The sequence below is a fragment of the Orycteropus afer genome, unplaced genomic scaffold, assembly GCF_000298275.1.
Source record: "Orycteropus afer afer isolate SDZICR_OR568_19922 unplaced genomic scaffold, OryAfe1.0 scaffold00021, whole genome shotgun sequence".
In the NCBI taxonomy this organism is placed as follows: Eukaryota; Metazoa; Chordata; class Mammalia; order Tubulidentata; family Orycteropodidae; genus Orycteropus; species Orycteropus afer.
The window spans coordinates 17,824,744-17,845,665 of NW_006921608.1; the positions used below are offsets into that span (position 1 = coordinate 17,824,744).

General features: G+C 51.7%; 1 protein-coding gene across 1 annotated transcript; it reads left to right on the top strand.

Annotated features, from left to right (window-relative positions):
* Positions 1-302: 302 nt before the first annotated feature.
* Positions 303-18,215, top strand: GDF6 (growth differentiation factor 6). The gene is made up of 2 exons (XM_007934853.1): positions 303-687; positions 17,260-18,215. Exons 1-2 carry the CDS (start codon positions 303-305, stop codon positions 18,213-18,215), a joined length of 1,341 nt encoding a protein of 446 aa, XP_007933044.1.
* The last annotated feature ends 2,707 nt before the right edge of the window (positions 18,216-20,922 follow it).

The following is a 20,922-nucleotide window of genomic DNA, read 5'->3' on the forward strand; positions in this document are numbered from 1 at the left end:
CAGGCAACCCCGCGCGCGTCCCGCGGGGGCGCTGCGTCTTCCTGCCACACCGGCGCGCAGCGGCCCCTCTCCCCCTACACCTCCTGCGGGCACCGCCCGGCCTCTCCTCCCACCGTCGGTCCCCTCCCCTCCCAGCTAGGGGCGGGAGGGGGCGTGGCACGACTGGGGTTTGTGTGGCTGGGACCCGGCTCCTCGCACTCGGAGTCCGCGCGAGGAGCCGGGCCCCGGCCGCTGTCCAGCCGCGCCGTGCCTCTCGCGCCCCGAGCCGCCGCCTCTTCGCGAGACGCAGTCTCTTGCTAGCCATGGATACTCCCAGGGTCCTACTCTCGGCTGTCTTCCTCATCAGTTTCCTGTGGGATTTGCCCGGTTTCCAGCAGGCTTCCATCATCTCCTCCTCCTCGTCGTCGTCCGCTGAGCTGGGCTCCGCCAAGGACGTGCGAAGCCGCAAGGAGGGGAAGGTGCCTCGGGCGCCGAGAGAGAGTGCCGCGGAGCGGGAGCCCCGGCGGCAGCCACACGAGTTCCAGGCGCAGGAGCCGCCGGGCAGGGGCCCGCGGGTAGTGCCCCACGAGTACATGCTGTCAATCTACAGGACGTATTCCATCGCCGAGAAGCTGGGCATCAACGCTAGCTTTTTCCAGTCTTCCAAGTCGGCGAATACGATCACTAGCTTTGTTGACAGGGGACTAGGTAAGTGGCAGAGAAGACGCCGGACTCCCTTCGCTCTGGAGGTCGGCAGCCAGGGCGCTGCTCGGCCCTGGCAGGAGGCTGGATTTGTGAAATTCCCTTCCCACTCTGTGCACCGCTCTTTCCATTGTTTATCTTAAACTCGAGTAACTTTCTGAATGCGACTGCGGATTTTATTCCCGTCTGCAATCCTCCCTATCACCCTCGCTTCCTCCTTTCTGCCTGCCTCCCTTCTTTCTTCCTCTTGTCTTTTGCAGAGGGCGGCGTGGTGGCCGCTTCTTTGGTGGATGGTGTAGGAAGCGTGGAGGACGGGAGGTGGCAGACAGAGAGGAATCCGGGCGCCCCCGGGAGCAACCTGCGGCGGGGACTGACAGAACCTGGGGGTCCCGGGCTGGGCAGGTTGCGCGGGGCAAGGCCTGAGTTACGCGGGTGGACAGGAGTGGATGGGGTCCCGGGCGTGCGTGAGCGTTGGAAAACCTCCGTCACTGGTCCGCTCGGGGGGGGAGGGGGCCGCGGACCGGGCAGAAGCGAATCCCGCGGTTGGAGGAGCGTCTGCGAGCGGCGGGGCAGAGTCCTGGTCCAGCGGCCTCGCTGTTTCTTCGCGCGGTCACCGCGCAGGGTGCAGAGCTTGTCCGCCCGGCAGGAGCCCCGCGCTCTTGAACTCATCCCAGGCGCGTCCAGGTCCCGGCATCTCGGAGGCCGCAGCTGCAGTGGTTTCTGCAGTGGCAGCACCTGGTGGGGCGGGCGGGGCTGGGGCGGCCAAGGTTTGGATGTTTGCTGGTAGGTACTTAACCCTCCTGGGCGCATGGCTGTGCGCATCCACTTTTTCAGTCCCTCAGCGCTCCTCTCCCTGCGCTTCTACCCGAGTGCTGGTGCATGTGTGAGCGTCTACGGACCCCCACGCTTTCTCTCCTTGTCCCCGGCGTTGGTCCGCATGCAGCATGGACAGTGAGAAAGCCTAGCGGCCCTCCTGGTCCCAAAAATTGGCGAGAGATCCACAGGCGTCGCAAACTCAACTCGTATAGAAAGGCAATAACGTGGAAGGAAAGACGCAAAATGAAGAGGGAAGAAGATAAGAGAGAAAGGGGCAGAGGAGAAGAAGGAGAGCAGAAGAAAGGAAAGGGGGATATAAAGAGAACTAGGCTGGTAGTCACTCCTCCGTCCTCCCAGACCTAGCCCCACGGATTTGGCGGGTCCCCCGCCACCGGCTTTCAGATCAGTGAAAATGAGGTCGCCCACAAGCCCTCGAGCGCTGGGGCTCAGGCTGAGGGGCTGCGTCCCCCGGCTGCCTTGGGCGCTCACACGTTCTTGAAGCTTCAGCGCAAGTTAACGGTCCCAGCTCCTGGCCTCCTTCCTGCAAGCAGCCTTCCTTGCGGACGAGGGTCCTGCCCACTCCGGGTTAGCGGCTGCAGTCGGAGGTCAGCGAGGTTCATGAGCTGCTGAAAGGTCCGGAGGGCAAATTAACGCCGGGTACTTTGTGGGATTTTAGGACTACTGAAGTCACCTTTGCAAAGACACGTGGCTTCTTCGTAGCGCTGCAAGTGTGTTCCTGCCTTCCGGGCCACCCGCGCAGCTCGACGCACACCCCAACCCTACCTCGGTTGCACACCCCTCTGGTCCTCTGTTTATTCTCAAGAACCTTCTTCCCAAGAAGAGACTTAAGACTCTGAGAAAACTGCTCAAGAGGCCCTCCCTCACGGGAAGAAATCCCGGAGGCCCAGGCTGTCCTGCGGTTGGGTGCGCATTTTCTTTTCCCAAAGGGAAATGGCCAGAAACTCCTCCCCTCCCCCAAGCAGGCACCCCCATGCGTTCACTGCTCCCTGAGTGTTTGTAACAGGACCAAAGGACCCTGAGGGCTGTTCTGAGGTGTATATGGAAACTTGCTGGGTATAGGCGAGGGTAGGAGGGGTCTTTGGGGGCTCCAGGTCCGGCAGAGAAGCGGGCTTGCTTCACCCTTACTTGCCCAGCAGCCTTCCTCTGGGCGCTGCGCTGTGCGCCCCGGGGCGCCCGACGTAGTTGAGGGACTGGCTGCGCTCCCAGGCTGGGGCGGGGCAGGGGTGCTGCTCTGTTTCGGAGCCAAGGTCTCCAGGCCAGCCGACTGTGTGCCAGACGTCCGGCTTCCACCCCAGAATGCTGTTGTCCAGTAGGACTGAGCACAGTGGCACATCGGGAGGGCAACAGCCATGAACACCCGGACCGTAGCTTCCAGACGCGGTCTCCTCCCTGTCCCCAGATTCCCAGAAAACGCGAAGAAACGCAGTTAGTTGTCTGGGAAGCGGTGCAGCTCAGAGCACGCCACGCGGGGGCGAAGGAGTGCGGAGCCGCGGGCCGAGGGGGCGCGCAGGGGAGGGGGCGAGTTGTCGGCTGCAGCCCAGCTTGATGAAGGCAAAGCCTCACTTTCCCTCTCACTGATTTTGATTTGATGTGTCACCGGCGGTGACCTCGGGCTGGACCTTCCGGGGCTTGCTTAGCATCGGGCCTCTGATTGGAGTGTTTCAACTCAGCGATCTAATTGAGGGTTCATGTCATAACACATCAAACGGTGTCTAGTCTCCCGTGATGGAAGGGACCCGCCAGCCGCGCATCACCGACTGCAGGCGAGGACTTCCGCCCCTCTCACAAGGGGGCTCTGAACCGCGCCAAACCCCCCCAACAGTCACCCGTCCCCCCTCCCGCGGTGTTGTGGGGTTACAACGAAAGAGCAGGGGCCAGTCCGTTGCGGGGTCAACTTCGATAACTTGGGGGCTTTGCCTTGGGAGTGTTTAAATCGCCGTCGAGTGTGGCAGGCTTGGCTTAGTGGAGCGGGGGTTCCTCAGAGAACAGAGCAAAGAAAAAGAAAAGATCCTGAAGCCGGCTTCATGAGGCCTGAGCGACTTATGCATACACCCAAACCAAACTCACTGCCCTCAACTTATAGCGACCCCTCCTTGGGTTTCCGAGACAGTATCACTACAGAAGTAGATTGCCCCATCTTCCTTCTGAGGAGTGGCTGGTGGGTTTGAACCGCCAGCCTTCTGGTCAGCAGTCAAATGCCTTAGACACCAAGCCACCAGAACTCCCCTAACTTATGCATACACCAAACAATCAATCAAACAAACAAAAACCCCAAACTCACTGCCATTGAGTGGATTTCTACCCATTGCGATCTCCATTGGGTTGCCAAGGCTGTAAATCTTTATGGAAGTAGATTGCCTCATCTTCCTACCAGCTGGTAGGTTTGAACCGCTGACCTGGTGAGCAGCCAAGCCTTTCTCACTTTGGAAAAGGTAAACCTCAAGGCTGTGACTCAGGGTGAAACGTGGTGATAAACTCGCCCAGAATGAATGAAGAGTGCTTTTGGTCTATAAAGGCAGCATGTTTCCTGTCATCCCACACCCTGCCAGGAGGAAACATTTTTTGCAAGTTTTTGTTTTTAAATGTCCTTTGAATTTGATTTCTCAACATCTAAGTTATAGATGTTATAGTTATAATAAAAGTCATGCCAAGTACTGTGTATGAATTACCTCCTTTAATTCTCCCAACAACAATTTGGGAAGGGGCTATAATCACCCTGTTTTACAGGTGAATTAAGGAAGACACAGAGGAGAAGCAAGTGGTTCAAGTATTCACAGCTAGTGAGAGGAACCCTGCATGCTGAGGGGGTTCTAAGTGTTGACAACAAGAAGCAGAAGCCCAAGAATGTGATAGCTTTCTTCCCTAACACTCCTCTATAGTCTGTTAAGACCCAGTGATTGGAGAAAGAAGAGTTTGAATGCGAGGTTGGATTAAGGGATGTGACTCTGCGCTGTGCCTGGCTTTCTCCTTCTCATGTTAGCTGCGGGAGCTGTGGTAGCGTAGTGCCTAAGGCACTTGACTGCTAACCAGAAGGCTGACGGTTGAAACCCACCAGCCACTCCTCAGAAGGAAGATGGGGCAACCTACTTCTGTAGTGATAGTGCCTCGGAAACCCAAGGAGGGGTCACTATGAGTCGGTCCGACTCGACAGCACACAACAACAACACAAACCACTACTCGTGATCTTTTGCAACACCCTGTATTTTAAAAGGTACTTTACATGTACCTTTGAATCCATGACGATGAGAAAATGTGTGCGTGTTGGTCCAGTCTCAGACCAGGATGGATGTAGAAAAAGTACAGTTAGCCATGAAGTAACCCATTAAAAGGTCACTCCTGTTGGGGCCCTGGACCCCCCAGCCCTGGGGCCTAGGAAGGACAAGCAATTAGAACTATGAATTCAACATGGCCAGCGATAATGGCGGAGGAAGGACTGAGAGAAACAAAACTCAGACTTTCAGTTTAAGTAATCTGAAGTGCCACGTAACTCCAACAAGGGGGGGGGACCCCAAGGATGATGGAACCAGTGAATTTAAGAATATTGCTAGGAGAATTAAGTTCCCAGATGATTTTGAAATAATCCTCTTTAGAATTGCTGTTGTCGTTACAATGGCACTTTAGAAAGGAGGCAGTAGGAAACAAATAAAAACCAAACGAGATGGGAACATCCTTGAGGAACTGGAACCCCTGGAAGTGACTCTCTGACACTTTGCTGCAGAGAGTTTGTTGGCTTCTTGATTTACCTTCTAGGTCACGATTATCACCAGGCAGGGCAGGACAATTCTTGGAATAGCGGGCCTTCGGAAAGTTGCATAGTTCCTTCACGATTGAAGTGCGTCTGGTACAGTCTGTTTGTGCAAAACAGCGGCTTTCTGGGTGGACTCGGGCCGCAGAGTGGCGTAATCAACGCAGCAACGCTGTGCCGGGACCCTGTTGTCGTTGGCAAACGGAAAATGAAATAGAAGCAGGGAAGTATTTTAATGGGGATGGAGGGAATTCACAACTGTTAATTATTTGGTGACCTTGTATTCGATTTGTTTGAGTCCCTTATAAAAACACTAATGCAGACCAGACGGCCAAATGAGGAAGCCGGGCAGAAGGTTCCAATCTAGGCTTTATTTCCCCGGAAAGAGGGAACAGCCTTGGAAAAGGCTTGCTGTGCGTTCAAGTGTATTGCGTGTGAGTGCGTGCCCGCGCGGGAGCGTCAGCGCCCGGCGTGCGCCGAAGCCCGGGTTCAAGCCCCTCCTCCTGCCGGATGAACTGGAAGGTCTTGGAAAAAGCTCAAGGGTAGGAGATGAAAGCCTTAAGCTAGAAAATGTTCCGCTCTTCTGGCTGAAATGATTAAGACATTTTTAAGGCCACAAAGCAACCCCTTAGTCATTGGCTTGTTGCTAAATATCAGTTATCACTCCCATCCCAATGCCCCAGGGGCCGCATTACAGGTAAGAACACCTAGCGTCTTCTGCCACAAGGGCGCAGGTCGAGCTGGGATTCTTGGCGAGTTTCTTAGGCTGGGGAGGTCTACTGAGAAGGACTCTGCGCCGTTTTACCCAGCGCGGGAGGCTCTCTGGCTTCTGGGAGTTTGCGCGGTCGATTTGCTAGTGGGGGAGGGGATGGGAAAAGTGCCCAAATATCCAGGTCGTTTCCACGCCTTAAAAAAATCACCCAAGCCACAGCCCACAACAGGGCTTGTGAATTCCCTCCCCCAAAACTGAATCAGAACAAAGCTCCGCCTTTGACCAGAGAGGATGCGTGTGGCACGGAACGCGCAGAACAAGGGGTGACGGCGATCCCAGCGCAACACGTTTGCCCAAGTTGGAATTCTCGGGGTTCCGGCGTGCACCTCTTTGAAACTGGTGACGCTTTCCTGGGGCGGATGAAAGGGGCGGGGGAGGGGGCAAATGGTACGCCAGAAATGGGGTAGGACCGAAAACACTTTTGTTTCCTGTTGGCTTCTGCGTTCGTCAAACGTCCCAGAGCAAATTCAACAACAGTCTCTGGGGCTTTTAAGTAAAGCTAAGGGCCGTTAGTTCATAACTCCTCGGGTACAGAATAGACCGGGTCAAACGATGCTCTCTAACCCTGATCCCAACCGAGGCTGCGAGACCTGGAAGGCAGCAATGTGGATCCAGGGCGCCATTTCATTGCTTGGTACCCCCCCCCCCCCCCCACACACACACCTTAAAGCCCTTGCTGTTTATTTTTGAGCTCAAAGCGGGTAAATGGTGTCTCCTGTCTACAGGAATTAAGTAAGTCCGCATCCGCCTAATGGGTTCCAGGGTTGGTGTTCTCTGCCTTCCAGGACAGTCCATTAGCGCTGGCGACCTAAGGAAGAGTCCGCTTGGGTGAGGGGCTGCGGGCGCTGGGAGAGGGCGGGCAGGGGCGGCGCAGGCCCGAGTCCCGGTGTAGCGCGCGCGCTGCGCAGTGAGTGGCCCAGGAGCCTGGGGGCGGGACGCCGCTAAGGGACCAGATTGTGGGCGTCTGGTAAGGAGGTGGGCGGGCTTCGAGGCCAGGCTGGTGACGGGAGAGGGTGGGTGGCAACTGAAGGCAAGAAAAGGGGCAGCGCAGTAGGTTGACTTTAGGGGTGACCTCCCACCCCTAAATAAACTTTGGAGCCTAAGATAGCCCGTGCGCCAGCCTTGCAAACGCGGCTTCCAGGGAAGCTGGAGGAATCTCCGCCAGCCTACTGGTGCTCTGACGCCCCACGGGGAGTGAAAGTGAGGGAAACTAGACTGCGGCCCTGGACTGCGGCCCCGCAGCCGTCGTCGGGACTCGCATTTTGCTACGGCGCTTGGTCCATATCAGATCCAGGCGAATGCAGCAGAGCGCCGCGACCCCCTCTTCGGAAGCTGCAGTTGGCCCTGCACTTTAAAGAGTAGGCCACTACCGTTTTTCCTGCACTTCTGCATATAAGCTTCCTGGGCGCTGAGGGTTCAATATCCTGCCCACCGCAACATGCCAATTTGACCCCCGCTCGCCTGCGATCTCAGAACTGGTTGGCTATGGAGCGGCGGGGGAAGGGGAACCGCATAAAACTGGCAGCTGATTTTTTTCTGATTTTGACCTCCAAGCCCACAAGTCAAGATGCCTGATAATGTTCAGCCCCGACGGGGGCTTAAGGACTGCAGCTCTCCCTGCTCCTCTGCCCTTCTCGGTGACTAGAGTGCCTGCGCCGCTCCCCCAGGCTCCCGGGTGTCCCTACGAGGTCGATGGTGCCGAAGGCAACCAGGCCGGCCGAAAGGGAAGGGCGGCCACCCGCGGAGGACGTGGGGACCTGCGCTGCGGGGAGGCGGGAGCAGAGGGTTTGGCGCGTAGGGACCATTCTGAGCTTTGGTTTGGGTTTTCTCTGCTGCGATGTCAAATTATGATTTGAGCCTCTGTGAATTGGTTGGGAGCCCAGGGTGGGAGCCACAGAACAAAGCGAGACGCCCCACGGAGTGGCTTTGACCTCAACTTTGCTACTCTGGCTTCTGACCCACCCGCAGGAGCGCAGGGCTAGGAAGTTTTCACAGAAATGCATGAAACGTCTTTGTAAATAAATCCGTTTCATCCTAGAGAGACAAATGAAGGCTCCCAGAGTGTCTTCGCACTGAAGCTGGGGCGCAAGTGCTTTCGAAGGGCCCCTGGCCTTGGTCTCCTCCCAGAGATCTGCGCCCTGGGGGGTTTGGCTTTTCTACCCTGGGAGCCAATGCTAAGGCTCCGAGGGCGAGAGTTCTGAGAGTTCTGGATTCAGGCCGTTGGGATTGCACTGGTTTGAGTCACGCTGAGTCAGAGTTTGCAGTGATAAGACTAGGGTTTCTTTGAGGAATCCAGGTAGGTCACCAGACTCACATCCTCCCGCACAGTTCCTGCATAGCCTGGGAAAGAGGAGTGAAAAGGCCCCAGACTCCTTGGACTTGCCTTGGGCCCCCCTGGGACTTTGGAATGAGGAAAGAAGCTGAGGAATGCAGGGCAAAGTGTAGGGGACGGCAGTGCAGAAGCCAAGGGAGACCCTGGGGAAGGTAGGCCTTGAGTGTGTGGCACACACGCTGACAGATGGACAGACCAACGGAACCTCTGGGATGACTCCCACACTGCAACTTGAGAGGTCATTCATTGCTGCAAACCCCTCCTCTCCCACCATGTGGGTGGGCGAAGGAGATGGGAAACACCATTGCCTAAAGAACATCCCCACGTGCTGGATGGGTTGCATGGACAGAGGTGCCCCTTCAAAAGGGCATCCAGGAGATGAGTGAGGGTGAAGGGAAACTACTCCCCAGACTGCTCTGGACTCGTCCATCCAGCTGAGAAGCCATATGGGCTAGCACTAGCCCTTCCCTTGCAAAGGAGGGATTGGGCATGGGGTGGAGATTGCCCAGTCACCATGCACTGTGGGAGGGGCAGTAGTGGTGGACACATCACCACAAGACTGAGAAGGATCTAGGCAATGCGGGAGGGCTCTTGGCCTTTGCTGGGCCTCAGGTGAGCAGGAACTTGAAGTAACTAGTTCTTACTTCTGCTGCCCACCACCTTTCCTCCACTCACTTCTAGAAATCTTGTGGAGAGAACAGAACCCTACCTCCTCATAGAAGTCTGAGATGAGGACCAGTGCATGCCCCTTCTCCTATATACTGGATATAGGTATATAGTAATATGTATACAGGTATACAGTAGTATATATATATATATATATATATATATATATTATATATAGGTATGTAGGTAATAGTAATAATGACTGCATTCACCAAATACTTCTACGTGCCGTTCAGTTGAATCCGAGCTTCACAGTGACCCTGAAAGATAGGGCTAGTTATCTCCCGTTTACAAATGGGGAATGTGAGGCTGGGAGAGATTACATTACTTGCCCAAGATCAGCCAGGCATTAAGTCACAGATTAGGATGCAAATCTATGTTTCTTTGACATTAAATCCTCACTGTATAGTAACTCACGTTTGCACAATGCCTTCAGAGGTCTTTCCCACACTTAGGAGCAACCCTCAATGACTCTGAGCTGGGATTATTTTCCTTAGTTTGTCGATGAGAAAAGTACATTTCCTCGTATGTTTTCTTTCAAAAGTGGAATTTTTGGCATCCCTTCCTTCAGCTCTGCTGATTAGGAAGTGAGGGACTCTTGGAAACCAGGAGTTGGTGTCCTTCAGCCATGGGTCACTTGAAAGAGATGGAGCCTTTTTAGGATCTCAGCCAGCACGGAGATCAAGGGCTGTGATGTGTAGAGTGGAGACACAGTACTGGAACCAGATTGCCAGCTCTACCACTGCCTCTCTTGGCCAAGTTGCTGTTAAACTCTTTTCCTATGCTTCCTGATTCATACAGTGGGTATGATAGTGGCGTCTCTGGAGTTCGTGTCACCGCTCCCCATAGACCTAGTCCCAAAGCAGACTACACAGAATGCTTAGTAATGTTTATTACCAATTTTAATGATAGAATAATATGTGATAAATATGGTTGTAAATCCCTCAAGAGTAATATTTCTTAGATTATATGACTACTAACAACAAAATTGAATTTTTGTTGAATTACAACATTAGTAGTTAAGACATTATTGGTAACTGACAGGAAGACTTTTTTTTTTGCATTTTCTCCTTTTAATTATTACTTTGTTCTAAAAAATGTTGGTATAGGTTCACAAATACTTATCATGATATTGTAGCTAAAACACCTAAAGACTTGACAAAATCAGACTATAAAAACACCAGCAGCTACAGAAGCATCAACACACGCTTATAGCATGTGCAGCTGAAACCACATGGTTCGAAACATCACCGTAGAGTAATAATGACAGTTGACAGGAGTGCATTGGAAGGCTCAAAAATAAATTAGCATAAGAATTTTAGCCTTGTTAGGTATATTGATACATGTAAGCTGGATTTATAAAAAAATGTTTTTGTCATTATAACTAACTACAGGGATATTTTAATAAAAAGTAAATTTCTGCTGAAACGCCACGCAAAATATTTTCTAGACTGTCATTTTGGTGTCACCCGTCTGACAGTGTCACCTAGTGTGGTCAACACTCCCACACCTCCCTGTGGTGCGACTGAAGTGGTATCTTTCTCATAGATGGCTTTGAGGATTAATGAGTTAATTCATGTTAGGAATTTGCACCCTACTTAACACATGTAAGTGCTTATACCAGGGTTTGTTATTTGAAAATTATGCTGGGTGGTCAAGCAGAGTCCTGGGGCTCAGGCACCCTTGACAGGGTGAATTGTGGGATTGCTTCTTGAATCCATGCAATGAAGATGCTTAGCAACTGGTCAGCAGCTTGCAAGGCTCAGGCCTCAAATGAGAGCTGTCACACAGCAAGGTTACAACTTCAGGGGGCATGCGCAGGAGAAGGCTGTGTTCCAGGGGGATGATAATCATTGGAGGACAGATTACTCCAAAAGACCTTCACATCCCAGAGGAGAGGGGCTGGTGGATCATTTTCTCTCACCAAGCACACCTGGCTCTATTTCCAGGATGACAGACTAGCACCTCAGGGTAATGCTGCAGCTGCCTGAGGGGCTTAGGGAGCTATGACTCCACATCCAGCCAGGATCCTCTATCCGTGTACTGGTTAAGGCATTTGGCTCCTAACCAAAAGGCCAGTGGTTCATAGCCATCAGCCACTCTGCATACCTGTAAAGCTTTACAGCCTTAGAAACCCAATGGGTATCACTGTAAGTGGGAACCCACTCGTTGGCAGTAAGTTGTTTAGTTGAAGGAAAAATAAATTCCTGGGGTAACCCAGCTCACCTTGTGTTAACTACATTGATGATGAAGGTCAGTGTCCTGTCTGCCCCCCGACTGGGTTCTGCAGCCCAATCAAGACCCTGGTCGAGGGGCATGGTTGCAGGACAGAGGGTGGTGCTTGGAATTTGTACCTTTAGAATTTGCTGCTTCCCAAAGCCTCAGCTTCCTCATTTACAAATGAGTTTAACAGTAGGACCGACCTCAGATGCTGGTGGTGAGGATGCGATGAGAGAGAGAGCATCAAAGCCCTGAGCAAGTGCAAGATACAAAGGTGATGTCACGTCAGCTTTAGCTGCTGCTGTGTGGGTCAGGTGCCTCTGGCGGGGGGTGGGTGGGGTGGGTGCGGTGGGGTGGTGGTGGTGGTGGACTCCACTCATGGCAACCCCTTGTGACAGAGTAGAACTGCCTGGTAGCCTTTTCTAGGCGTTAACTCAACCTAGAAATCACCATGGAACAGTTCACCCTAGAAAACCCAAAGGGGTAGTATCACTTTGTCACATGGGGTCATCGAGAGTGGGAGTCCACGCATGGTAACTGAGAGCAACTACAACTCTCTTTCGAGGAGCATTTCGTCAGGTCTTTGTCCCTGGAGCCGTGGGTGCTACTGGCTTTAGAATGAGCGGGTGGGAGCAGTAGTTGTAATGACGTCTGCAAGTTTCCTTTCAAAGGTGTGTGATTAACCCTCACCCCACAGCGTCTTTCCTCCGCAGGGGTGGTGCTGGGAATCCCTTTTGTCTTCTGAGTTTTCTGCACCACCTCGGCAGAGGCTAGTAGTCGGTGCCTCTTCCAGGATGTGGGGTGGGACGCGTGGGCGGAAGACGCGGCTGGGGTCCCGCCAGAAGCCTGGCCAGTAGCGGTCCAGAGTACCAGTAGGGAGCTCATGGGACGCGCGCGCGCGGGGGGGGAGCCCAGAGTTTGTGGCTCCGAGTGATGTGCAGGTGGAGAGAGCTGGCGCATTTTGGCTGGCGGGTGACAGCAATCCAACGGAGACCCTCCAGAGGGCCTCAAGCTGCACACATATTTCGACGATGTTCTGGAAGAATGTAGTCCCGGGCCTTCTCTCCTCAAACCAAATAAGGTTGCTGGTTTTCCCCCGGAGCAGCCCCCTCCAGGAGGCGCCCGGCTGGGCGGGTGGGACTTGCTTCCTGTTGCTGCACGTCCCTCCCTCGGACCAGCTCCCCGGGGCTGCAGGTTCCGTTGCTTGCCCTTCTGCTCCATCATCCTCTGGTGTTCCCTTCTCCAGCTTCCTCCAGCCACGCGCTATGCCCGTGGCTAGAGGACTGGAGCTTTCTAAGCCAGTTTCCTCAGCTTTGAAATGGGCTGCTGTCACCTACCTTGCGAGTGTTTATTTCGTCTTCTCCTTCCATTGTTTTCCTTTTGTAAATGGTTAAGCGCTTCTATCTGAAAGGTTGGAGTTACTCCTACCGCTCCGTGGGAGAAAAACCTGACGATCTGCTCCCTTAATGATTACAGCCTGAGAAGAAGATCGACTGGACAGCACCCAACAACGTAACAGAGCAGAAAAGCAGTAGGAGGTGCCCTCAGGCCTCAGCCCTCTCCCAACCTGCCCTTAATGGCCCTTAACTCAAAAGACGCTTACCTATTAAGGAAGACTTTTTCTTCAGATATGATGGTAGTTTGTTCCTCTCCCCCCTTTACTCCTTACGCATCTACCAGGACAAGTGGATAAGCACACATCTAGGAATTATAACTTGGAAGAATTATATGTCTAAGACTCAACAGACAGTTAACTGGGATGTGAGCTAAGTTATAACAAACCAGGTTGATGCCAATGAAGAGCCAAGTAAGAAGCTCTCTTCATGTATTATGTATGATCAATTTCAATGTAAGCACTAAATAAAGCACAGGGTTGACTTCTAGCAATGTAAGAAAGCACCATGGAGAGATTTTGAAATGAAAAGAGCATGTTTCTAGTTAAAGGAGATGGGGGAGAGGGTCATTTGATGACCATAGCCCCCATTTAGAAAGAACTTAATGTGAGAGGGAGCTCATGGAGAGGAGTGTGAAGGGTGGGCCTCTACCCACAGGTGAGCCATGACAGCTGGGCCAGGCCTTGTGATAGCTGGTCAGCAGGCAGAGTGTGTGCAGGGCCACAGCTCCAGGTGGTGTGTTCACTCTCTGGGTCAGATGCCTGCCCTGGGCTATTGCAGCAATGCACACCCCAGAGCAGGCCTGGACATGTGGGGAATGTGGCTCTGGGGGAGCAGAACAGAGCAAACAGCACCTTGGACCCTCTGGTTAGGGCTTAGAGGTTCTGGAGACCCAGTGAGAGAATGTGTGGCTGAGGATGTGAGTTTGGCTGTGGCGGGTGGCAGGGACTGGGGGAGAGAGTGATTTCATTTGACCTCCGACCCTGCCCTGGGTCCTGGGCTTTGGAGGATCCTGTTTTATCCCTATTCCAATGGGTAAAAAAATCCAGGGATCCACTCAGGAGACATGTCCACTTGGAACCCACACCCTCCTTCTTCTAGATCAGTGTTTCTCAATATGTGACAATCTCCCACCCTGCCATCAGCAGAATAAACATCACCTGGAAATGTATTAAAAATTCTGGGCTCCCAAATTTGTGTTATGAATACGTTCCTTTGTGATGCTGATGTTGCAGGTGTAACCTCTGGAGCACAGTTCTCTGACACAGGCGAGGCCACCATGAGTCAGAATCTGGCAGCAGCTGGCAGGTTTAGTAGGTTGGAGAGCCATTCTTCCAGTCTGTGCCCCAGGTAGCTGAGACCATAGAGTTCTTCCCCAAGTAGCTGCAAGCCCACTTTCCAGGTGTGTGCGCCCTCTTCAATGCATCTGTGCTTCTGAGAGTGGGCCACACCACTAATAAGTGCATCTGTAGGCCTGTGGGCTGGAATGTCCACATGCATGCTGAAGAGACAAGCGTGAGGTGGGGCTGGGGAGGGAAGAGAAGGGCCAGGATGCAGGCTGGAGCTCCCATTTGCACTCTTGTCCTGGGTCTGGATATGATCAGGGTGGGCTGGCCTTGGCAGAAAGTTCAGCAGAGATGCTAGGGCCGCAGGGTCAGTAAAGCATCCTCTGTCCACCCTTGAGGACCAGAGAAATGTGGCTCAGCTGTGCACACTAGCCATTTATTGGCTCACATTTTAAAAAAGAATGAAAGCAAAAGCAATTGGCTCTCTCCATGTTCCATGGGAGAGAGATACACAAATTATCCTTTGCACCTGCCTGAATGCCCTTCAGCCAGGGACAGGCTATTTCAAGTCTTATGTAAGCAGGGATATACATGATCTTCTAAGGGAGCCCATGTTTTATTTCTAAAAGAAACAGACAAAAAAACGTGTTGCTGTCAGGTCAATGGTGCCTCATCACAACCCCATGCGTTACCAAGTAGAACTGCTCCGTGGGGTTTTCTTGGCTGGAATCTTTATGGAAGCAGATCACCAGGCCTTTCTTTCATGATGCTGCTAGGTGGGTTCAAAACCATTAGCGTTTCAGTTAACAGCCAGCACAAAAGGTCTGTGTCACCCAGGGAGCTTTAAGTCCTGTAAATACAGTTTGTGCTGTCTCCCCCTCACCTCCTCCCTAATACCTTGCCACTCTTAGTTACTAGATTCCAATACCTGGACTCCAATACATTGCACTGGAGAGACAATGAATGAGGCTATTGAGGATTGGGGCTTAAGTTTTGGAATTAAATAGTCTAGGTATGGATCTAAGCCTCACTTACTAGTTGTCTGACTTTGAATAACTGACTTAATTGTTCTGCAAGCCTTGGTTTTCTCATTTGTAAATGGGAACAGTATGAACACCTACAGAACTGATTCTCATTTGTAAATGGGAACAGTATGAACACCTACAGAACTGAGCATGTGGATAAAGTGAGAACAAAAAACCCAAACTCATTCCCTTTGAGTCGGATCTGACTCATAGCGACCCCTCCTTGGGATTCCGAGGTGGTATCTCTACAAAAGTAGATTGCCCAACCTTCAAAAATAATATTAACTATTGTAAACATTTAGCTAATGCACCAAGTGCATTAACTAATGCCTTAGTTTGTCTTTCTCATCACATTGCTAGTTTAGGGAGACAGAAAGGCCAAAAGCTGGAAAGTGAAGCCGAAGACCATAGTCCTGAGATCTGGGCAGTGGCTGAGTGTTGTCAGATAGGAGTTTCTTTAAAGGGGTAGTAAGTGTGCTGAATTCCCACTGATTTTAATATGACTCTGGCCGGTTTGAAGGGCTTGGCTTCCATAAATCAATTGCCTCCAGCAACCTTTCCCTTTTCACCTTTAACCCTTCCCACAGCTCCATCACAGGTCAGGTCTAGGCTTGTGTGCTAGGATGAGAGAGCCAGCCTATGGGTAGCCCAGAAGGGACTGAGCGTGGCTGAGGCTGCAGATCCAGTGGCCCAGGGCTGCATCAGGACTGGCAGTGAGGGTCGGACCCAGGACCCAGTGACACTTTTATTATTGAAATCGACCTAAACTTTACTAGCTTCTGGGGAAAGCTGGGGGCTTTGGGGATTTTTGTATTTGCTGGGTTGTAAATATTTTATGGGAAAGCAGCCCAGGAGAATCTGGTTAGCTTTCCGCCTTGCACACTGAGTGGGGTTGGCTTCAAGCACAATTGTAGCAAAAAAGAAATCCAATTTGCCTTGGTTTCAAAGACTTCACCTTGGATTTTAAAAGCCTGCTACTCCCTCCGCCATGTACCTCAAATTTCTTTTTCCCACTTGTAACAAAAAAAAAAAAAAAAAGATCTCCAGGATTAATGGCATTGCAAGAGGATTTTAGATTGGATCTGGGGGAGGGAGGAGTGTGGGACAAATCTTTGTTGGGGTGTGTGTGTGTCTGGGTGTCCTTGGCGGAAGTTTCTCCTTCCAGGTGTCTCTAATTCTCATTGGAGAAATGCCTGGTGTCTATTTGCTCATTTGCCTCCTGTAGACTTCTGAAAGCTTCCTTGCTCTTTTGTTTGTTGTTAAATGGTTGATAAATAAATAAATAAATAACCCAAAGAAAAGGGGGAGGGAAGGAAGGAAGGAAGGAAGGAAAAAAGAAAGAAAACAGTTGGCAGCCCTCACTCTGTCTACACTGTGTTCAGTCTAAACCCCCCAGCAAAACCACCTGATGGTAGTGAAGTTACACCAGTGGGTGTAAACTAGGGCTGCACCTTTAAATCTTGGAGTTTAAAGGGCGCACAGGGGATGGGGGGGAGGCTAACAGAAAACAAACACATACACAAAATCAATGCCAAAGCCCTGTCCTAGGATTTTGATAACAGTTGGTTTGGGGCAAGCCCTAGCTTTGGTGTTTTTAAGTTCCCCACATGATTCTACTGTGCAGCCAGGCGAGTTTCTCCCTCATTCACCAGTGTGTGCTCTAAGAGCAGCACAGGCCCTAGACGCTGTGGTGAGCAAGAGGGATGTGGACAGCCCTCCAGATCGTATGGGGTTGACGGGAGCGGGCTGTTGCTTGGAAAGACAGATCACTAACGAGACAAATACAAACGAGGTAATTGCAGATAAAGCCAAGTGCTGGGAAGATAATACACTAGGGTCCTGTGATAGTGACTGAGCAAGGCTACTTTAGATCAGGGAGGTCCGGGATGGCCTGGCGGAGGAGGTGACATTTGAACTGAGAAAGCTGAGAGGCAGCCAGCGGAGAGGAGGTCTGGGGGAAGCGCGGGCCAGGCTTGCGGCCACAAAGGTCACTTTAGTGGTTATGCAGCCTCCTGGGGGAAACCCAGGAGGCCGCTGCGGCAGCCGCCTCTCCAGCAGCCACCGACTTCCGCCCAGGGCGTCCGGAGCTGGTGTGGAGGAGGGGACAGGCCTTGGTGGCCCCCTCTTCGTGCCAAAGGCCGGCGGGACGGGGAGGCTAGGGGTGGCCAGGCCGCGGGCCAGCGGACTGACCTCCCGGCCGGAGCTCCGCTCCCTGCCCTTTTCCTCCCGGGGGCGGCCACCGAGCGCTGGGTTGATTTCCCGCTTAAGTGAAACTGACTGTAATTATTTTTTATCTCGCAGACGATCTCCCGCACACTCCTCTCCCGAGACAGAAGTATTTGTTTGATGTGTCCACGCTCTCAGACAAAGAAGAGCTGGTGGGCGCGGAGCTGCGGCTCTTTCGCCAGGCCCCCACAGCGCCCTGGGGGCCACCGGCCAGGCCCTGCCGGGTGCAACTTTTCCCCTGCCTCTCGCCCCAGCTGCTGGACGCGCGGACCCTGGACCCACAGGGGGCGCCCCTGGCCGGCTGGGAAGTCTTCGACGTGTGGCAGAGCCTGCGCCTTCAGCCCTTGAAGCAACTGTGCTTGGAGCTGCGGGCCGCGTGGGTCGAGCTGGGCGCTGGGGAGCCCGACACGCGCACGCCGGGGTCCCAGCAGCCGCCGGCTCCGGACCTGCGGAGTCTGGGCTTCGGCCGGAGGGTGCGGCCGCCCCAGGAGCGAGCCTTGCTTGTGGTGTTCACCAGATCGCAGCGCAAGAACCTCTTCGCGGAGATGCGCGAGCAGCTGGGCTCGGCTGAGGCTCAGGGCGCGGGCGCCGAGGGGTCGTGGCCTCCGCCGTCTGGCGCCCCGGACGCAGGGCCTTGGCTGCCCTCGCCCGGCCGTCGGCGGCGGCGCACTGCCTTTGCCAGCCGCCACGGTAAGCGGCACGGCAAGAAGTCGAGGTTGCGCTGCAGCAAGAAGCCCCTGCATGTGAACTTCAAGGAGCTGGGCTGGGACGACTGGATTATCGCGCCCCTGGAGTATGAGGCGTACCACTGCGAGGGCGTGTGCGACTTCCCGCTGCGCTCGCACCTGGAGCCCACCAACCACGCCATCATCCAGACGCTGATGAACTCTATGGACCCTGGCTCCACCCCTCCCAGCTGCTGCGTGCCCACCAAATTGACTCCCATCAGCATCCTGTACATTGACGCGGGCAATAACGTGGTCTACAAGCAGTATGAGGACATGGTGGTGGAGTCCTGTGGCTGCAGGTAGCGGCGCCTTTCCCGCCGCCGCAGTGGCCCGCCGCTGGGGAAGCTTGACTGCTGTGTGAGGCGGAGGGGAAGCCGGCCTTGGAAGAGGCTGAGGGTGGAGGAACAGCCTGGACAAGTAAAGCGGGTGGGAGAGGAGGGAGCGCAGCACAGCCCTCCCAGAACCTTCCACCTGCCAGCCCAGAGGGATCTATGGATTTTCACACTTTGCCTGGCCACCCTGGAAAAATAAGCCAAGAAGGATTTCTTTTCGTATTTTTTTTTCTCTTCATTATTGTGGCTTTGGATTTCCTTGTATGTTTCACAGGTTTTGAGAGGAGGTGGGAGAAGGGGTGAGGGTGTATCTGTTTTTCGACTGTTCCATAGATTGAAAAATAATTTAAAAAGGCAAACAGTATAGGAGGAGGAGTCACCTTTCACCACACGTTGGCTTGGTTGTTTCCCTACCTGTGTAAAGAAGATGCTGTCTTTCTGGCCATGTCACAGCCCATGTCTGATGGCCTCCCAAGCAGAAAGTGTTAAAATAAGGACATTGGAAATAGAATAGGAAAACCAGTACCTGTCTCCAGAAGAGCTTCCAGACAGGTGGTCCCAAGCTCATTTCCCATCCACTTGTGTACTCTAGTGAGTGTGCCAGCTCTGCCTTGGCCTCTCCCAGGACTGGTGGTAACTGGCAACCCTCATATGAATCCACAAGGCTTAGGGGGCTGACAGCCATGGTTAGGTGCTGCCTTTGCTGGTGCTTTTTCTGGTGAGGGCAAGGGGAGCTGGTATGGATGGAATGACAAGAATTAGTCCAAATGGAACCCCCTGAAGGATAATGAGAGACCACAAGACCTGCCTCTTACTGAGGCTGACACTGAGGTTAATGTGCCCAGGCAGGAGATAACTCACTGAAAAGCCATTCATGATGTCTGTTTCTAATTGATTAAAACAAACAAAAACGAAATTTGCCCCAAATTTAGGCATCTCTTTTTTTTTCAGAAGAAGATGATCTCTCGATTTTAAAAACAATGTAGGGACAGTAAAACTAAGGCCAGAGGTGCAGAGGAGGGGGAAACAACCAAAGAAGTGGAGAGGGCGAGGTGGGGTGGGAGTGGGGGTGGGGGCTCAAGGGACCCCAGGAGCAGGCAAGGAAAGGATGAAAGCAGACACAAGTGCCTGTCTCTGAAGTTTCTTTAAAATCTCTTTTCCCGCCCCTCTGACATTCCTGAAAGATTACCAGCCAGAAATAGCCCAGGGCTTCCCCCCAAAGAATTGTTTCAGATTGTAATTACCAGTTAGCCAATGTTTTTAAAACCTAGTAACAAAAAACTGTGAAAAGAGCAAAGTGTTACTGTGAGCTTGAGGTGGGAGAGGAGGAAAAAGAGTGAAAAACACCAAACCTTTGCAGTGGAGTTGATTTTGAATTATGGTGACCCCGTGTGTTACAGAACAGAACGGCCCCATAACGTTTCCTTGGATGTAATCTTTACAGAAGCAGATGACCAGGCCTTTTTTTCGAGATAGTGCTGGGTGGGTTTGAACTCCCAGCTTTTAGGGTAGCAGTTGAGTGCTAACCACCCAAGCATGTCTAAAGAAGGAGACTAGGGTGGTCTTCATCTGGCAGGAAGCAGGAGAGAGTACAACCCAATTTAAATACCCCTTCCCAGATAGTAAAAAGCATGAACTTTCCCCCTCTTTCTGCATTAGTATTATTTTCAAACATTGCCCATATGGGAACATGAGTTGACTTCCTTTTCATCTTTGACCATGAAATGATTTAAGCAAGGGGACTTGTACCAACCATTTTTTTTTTATATAAAGTTTTTGTTTTCCTTCTGTGGTTTTGCTCTCTCTCAATCTAAATCTGTTGCTTATTTGTTTCAAAGAACCACAAACTGTCAAAGAAAGGGTGGGGACGATAATGAATGCTAATATAAAATGCTAAGTAAAAAAAAAAAAAAAAAAAGACTTGGCCAGGAGAAATAATTTAAAATGCACATTTGCTTTGGATGCACTGTTGTTCTGTTCAGGCTGTATATATTTGTTTATTTAAGGTGACTGAAAGTGCAAAGAAGTGGATAGCATGCAATTCATCGTAATGTACAAAACGTTATATGCACTCAAATGTTATAATTTCTAATATTTTTAAAGTTTATATTCGAGTTGTACAAAGTGAAGCATTAATCAGATATTTCATTCTTTCATAATGTTATCATTTCCTTAAATATTATTACAAAATTTTAATTCTGTCTAATGGAGAGTTTTTTTTTTTTTTTAAACTGTCTACCTCACTATAGTACAAGTATTTACAGTACTAAAGTTACCAGAGGTAAATTAATATTCAAAGCATTTTTTTTTAACAGTACATCTTTCCTGATGATACTCAATCTAATACTATATTATTAAACTCATTTCCTCCCTTAATAACTCAGCCTGGTTTATATGGATCTATTTAGAAAAAAAAAAAAATCATTTTCTCAAAGAATTCTTTCTTGTCAGTGGTATTTTGTTCCAGTATGGGACTGGATGTCTGAAAAGACACCAATTATTTTGAAAGTCATCTTTTGGAGCCCCGTACTTTTTCTTCATAACTCTTCCATAACTCTTCTTTCATGAAATTTTCATTCAGCACATTAAAACCAAATCCTTGTCGGTCAGTGAACAGTGAACCTTCACTACAATCCAGCATGGCAAGAGTCCAAGTAGGAGTTGGAATATTTGCTACT

Excerpts from the sequence above, each read along its gene's own strand:
- GDF6 (XM_007934853.1), top strand. The coding sequence starts at position 303 with ATGGATACTCCCAGGGTCCTACTCTCGGCTGTCTTCCTCATCAGTTTC. Across the intron at positions 688-17,259 it reads CTTTGTTGACAGGGGACTAG|ACGATCTCCCGCACACTCCT; the intron begins GTAAGTGGCAGA and ends TTTATCTCGCAG.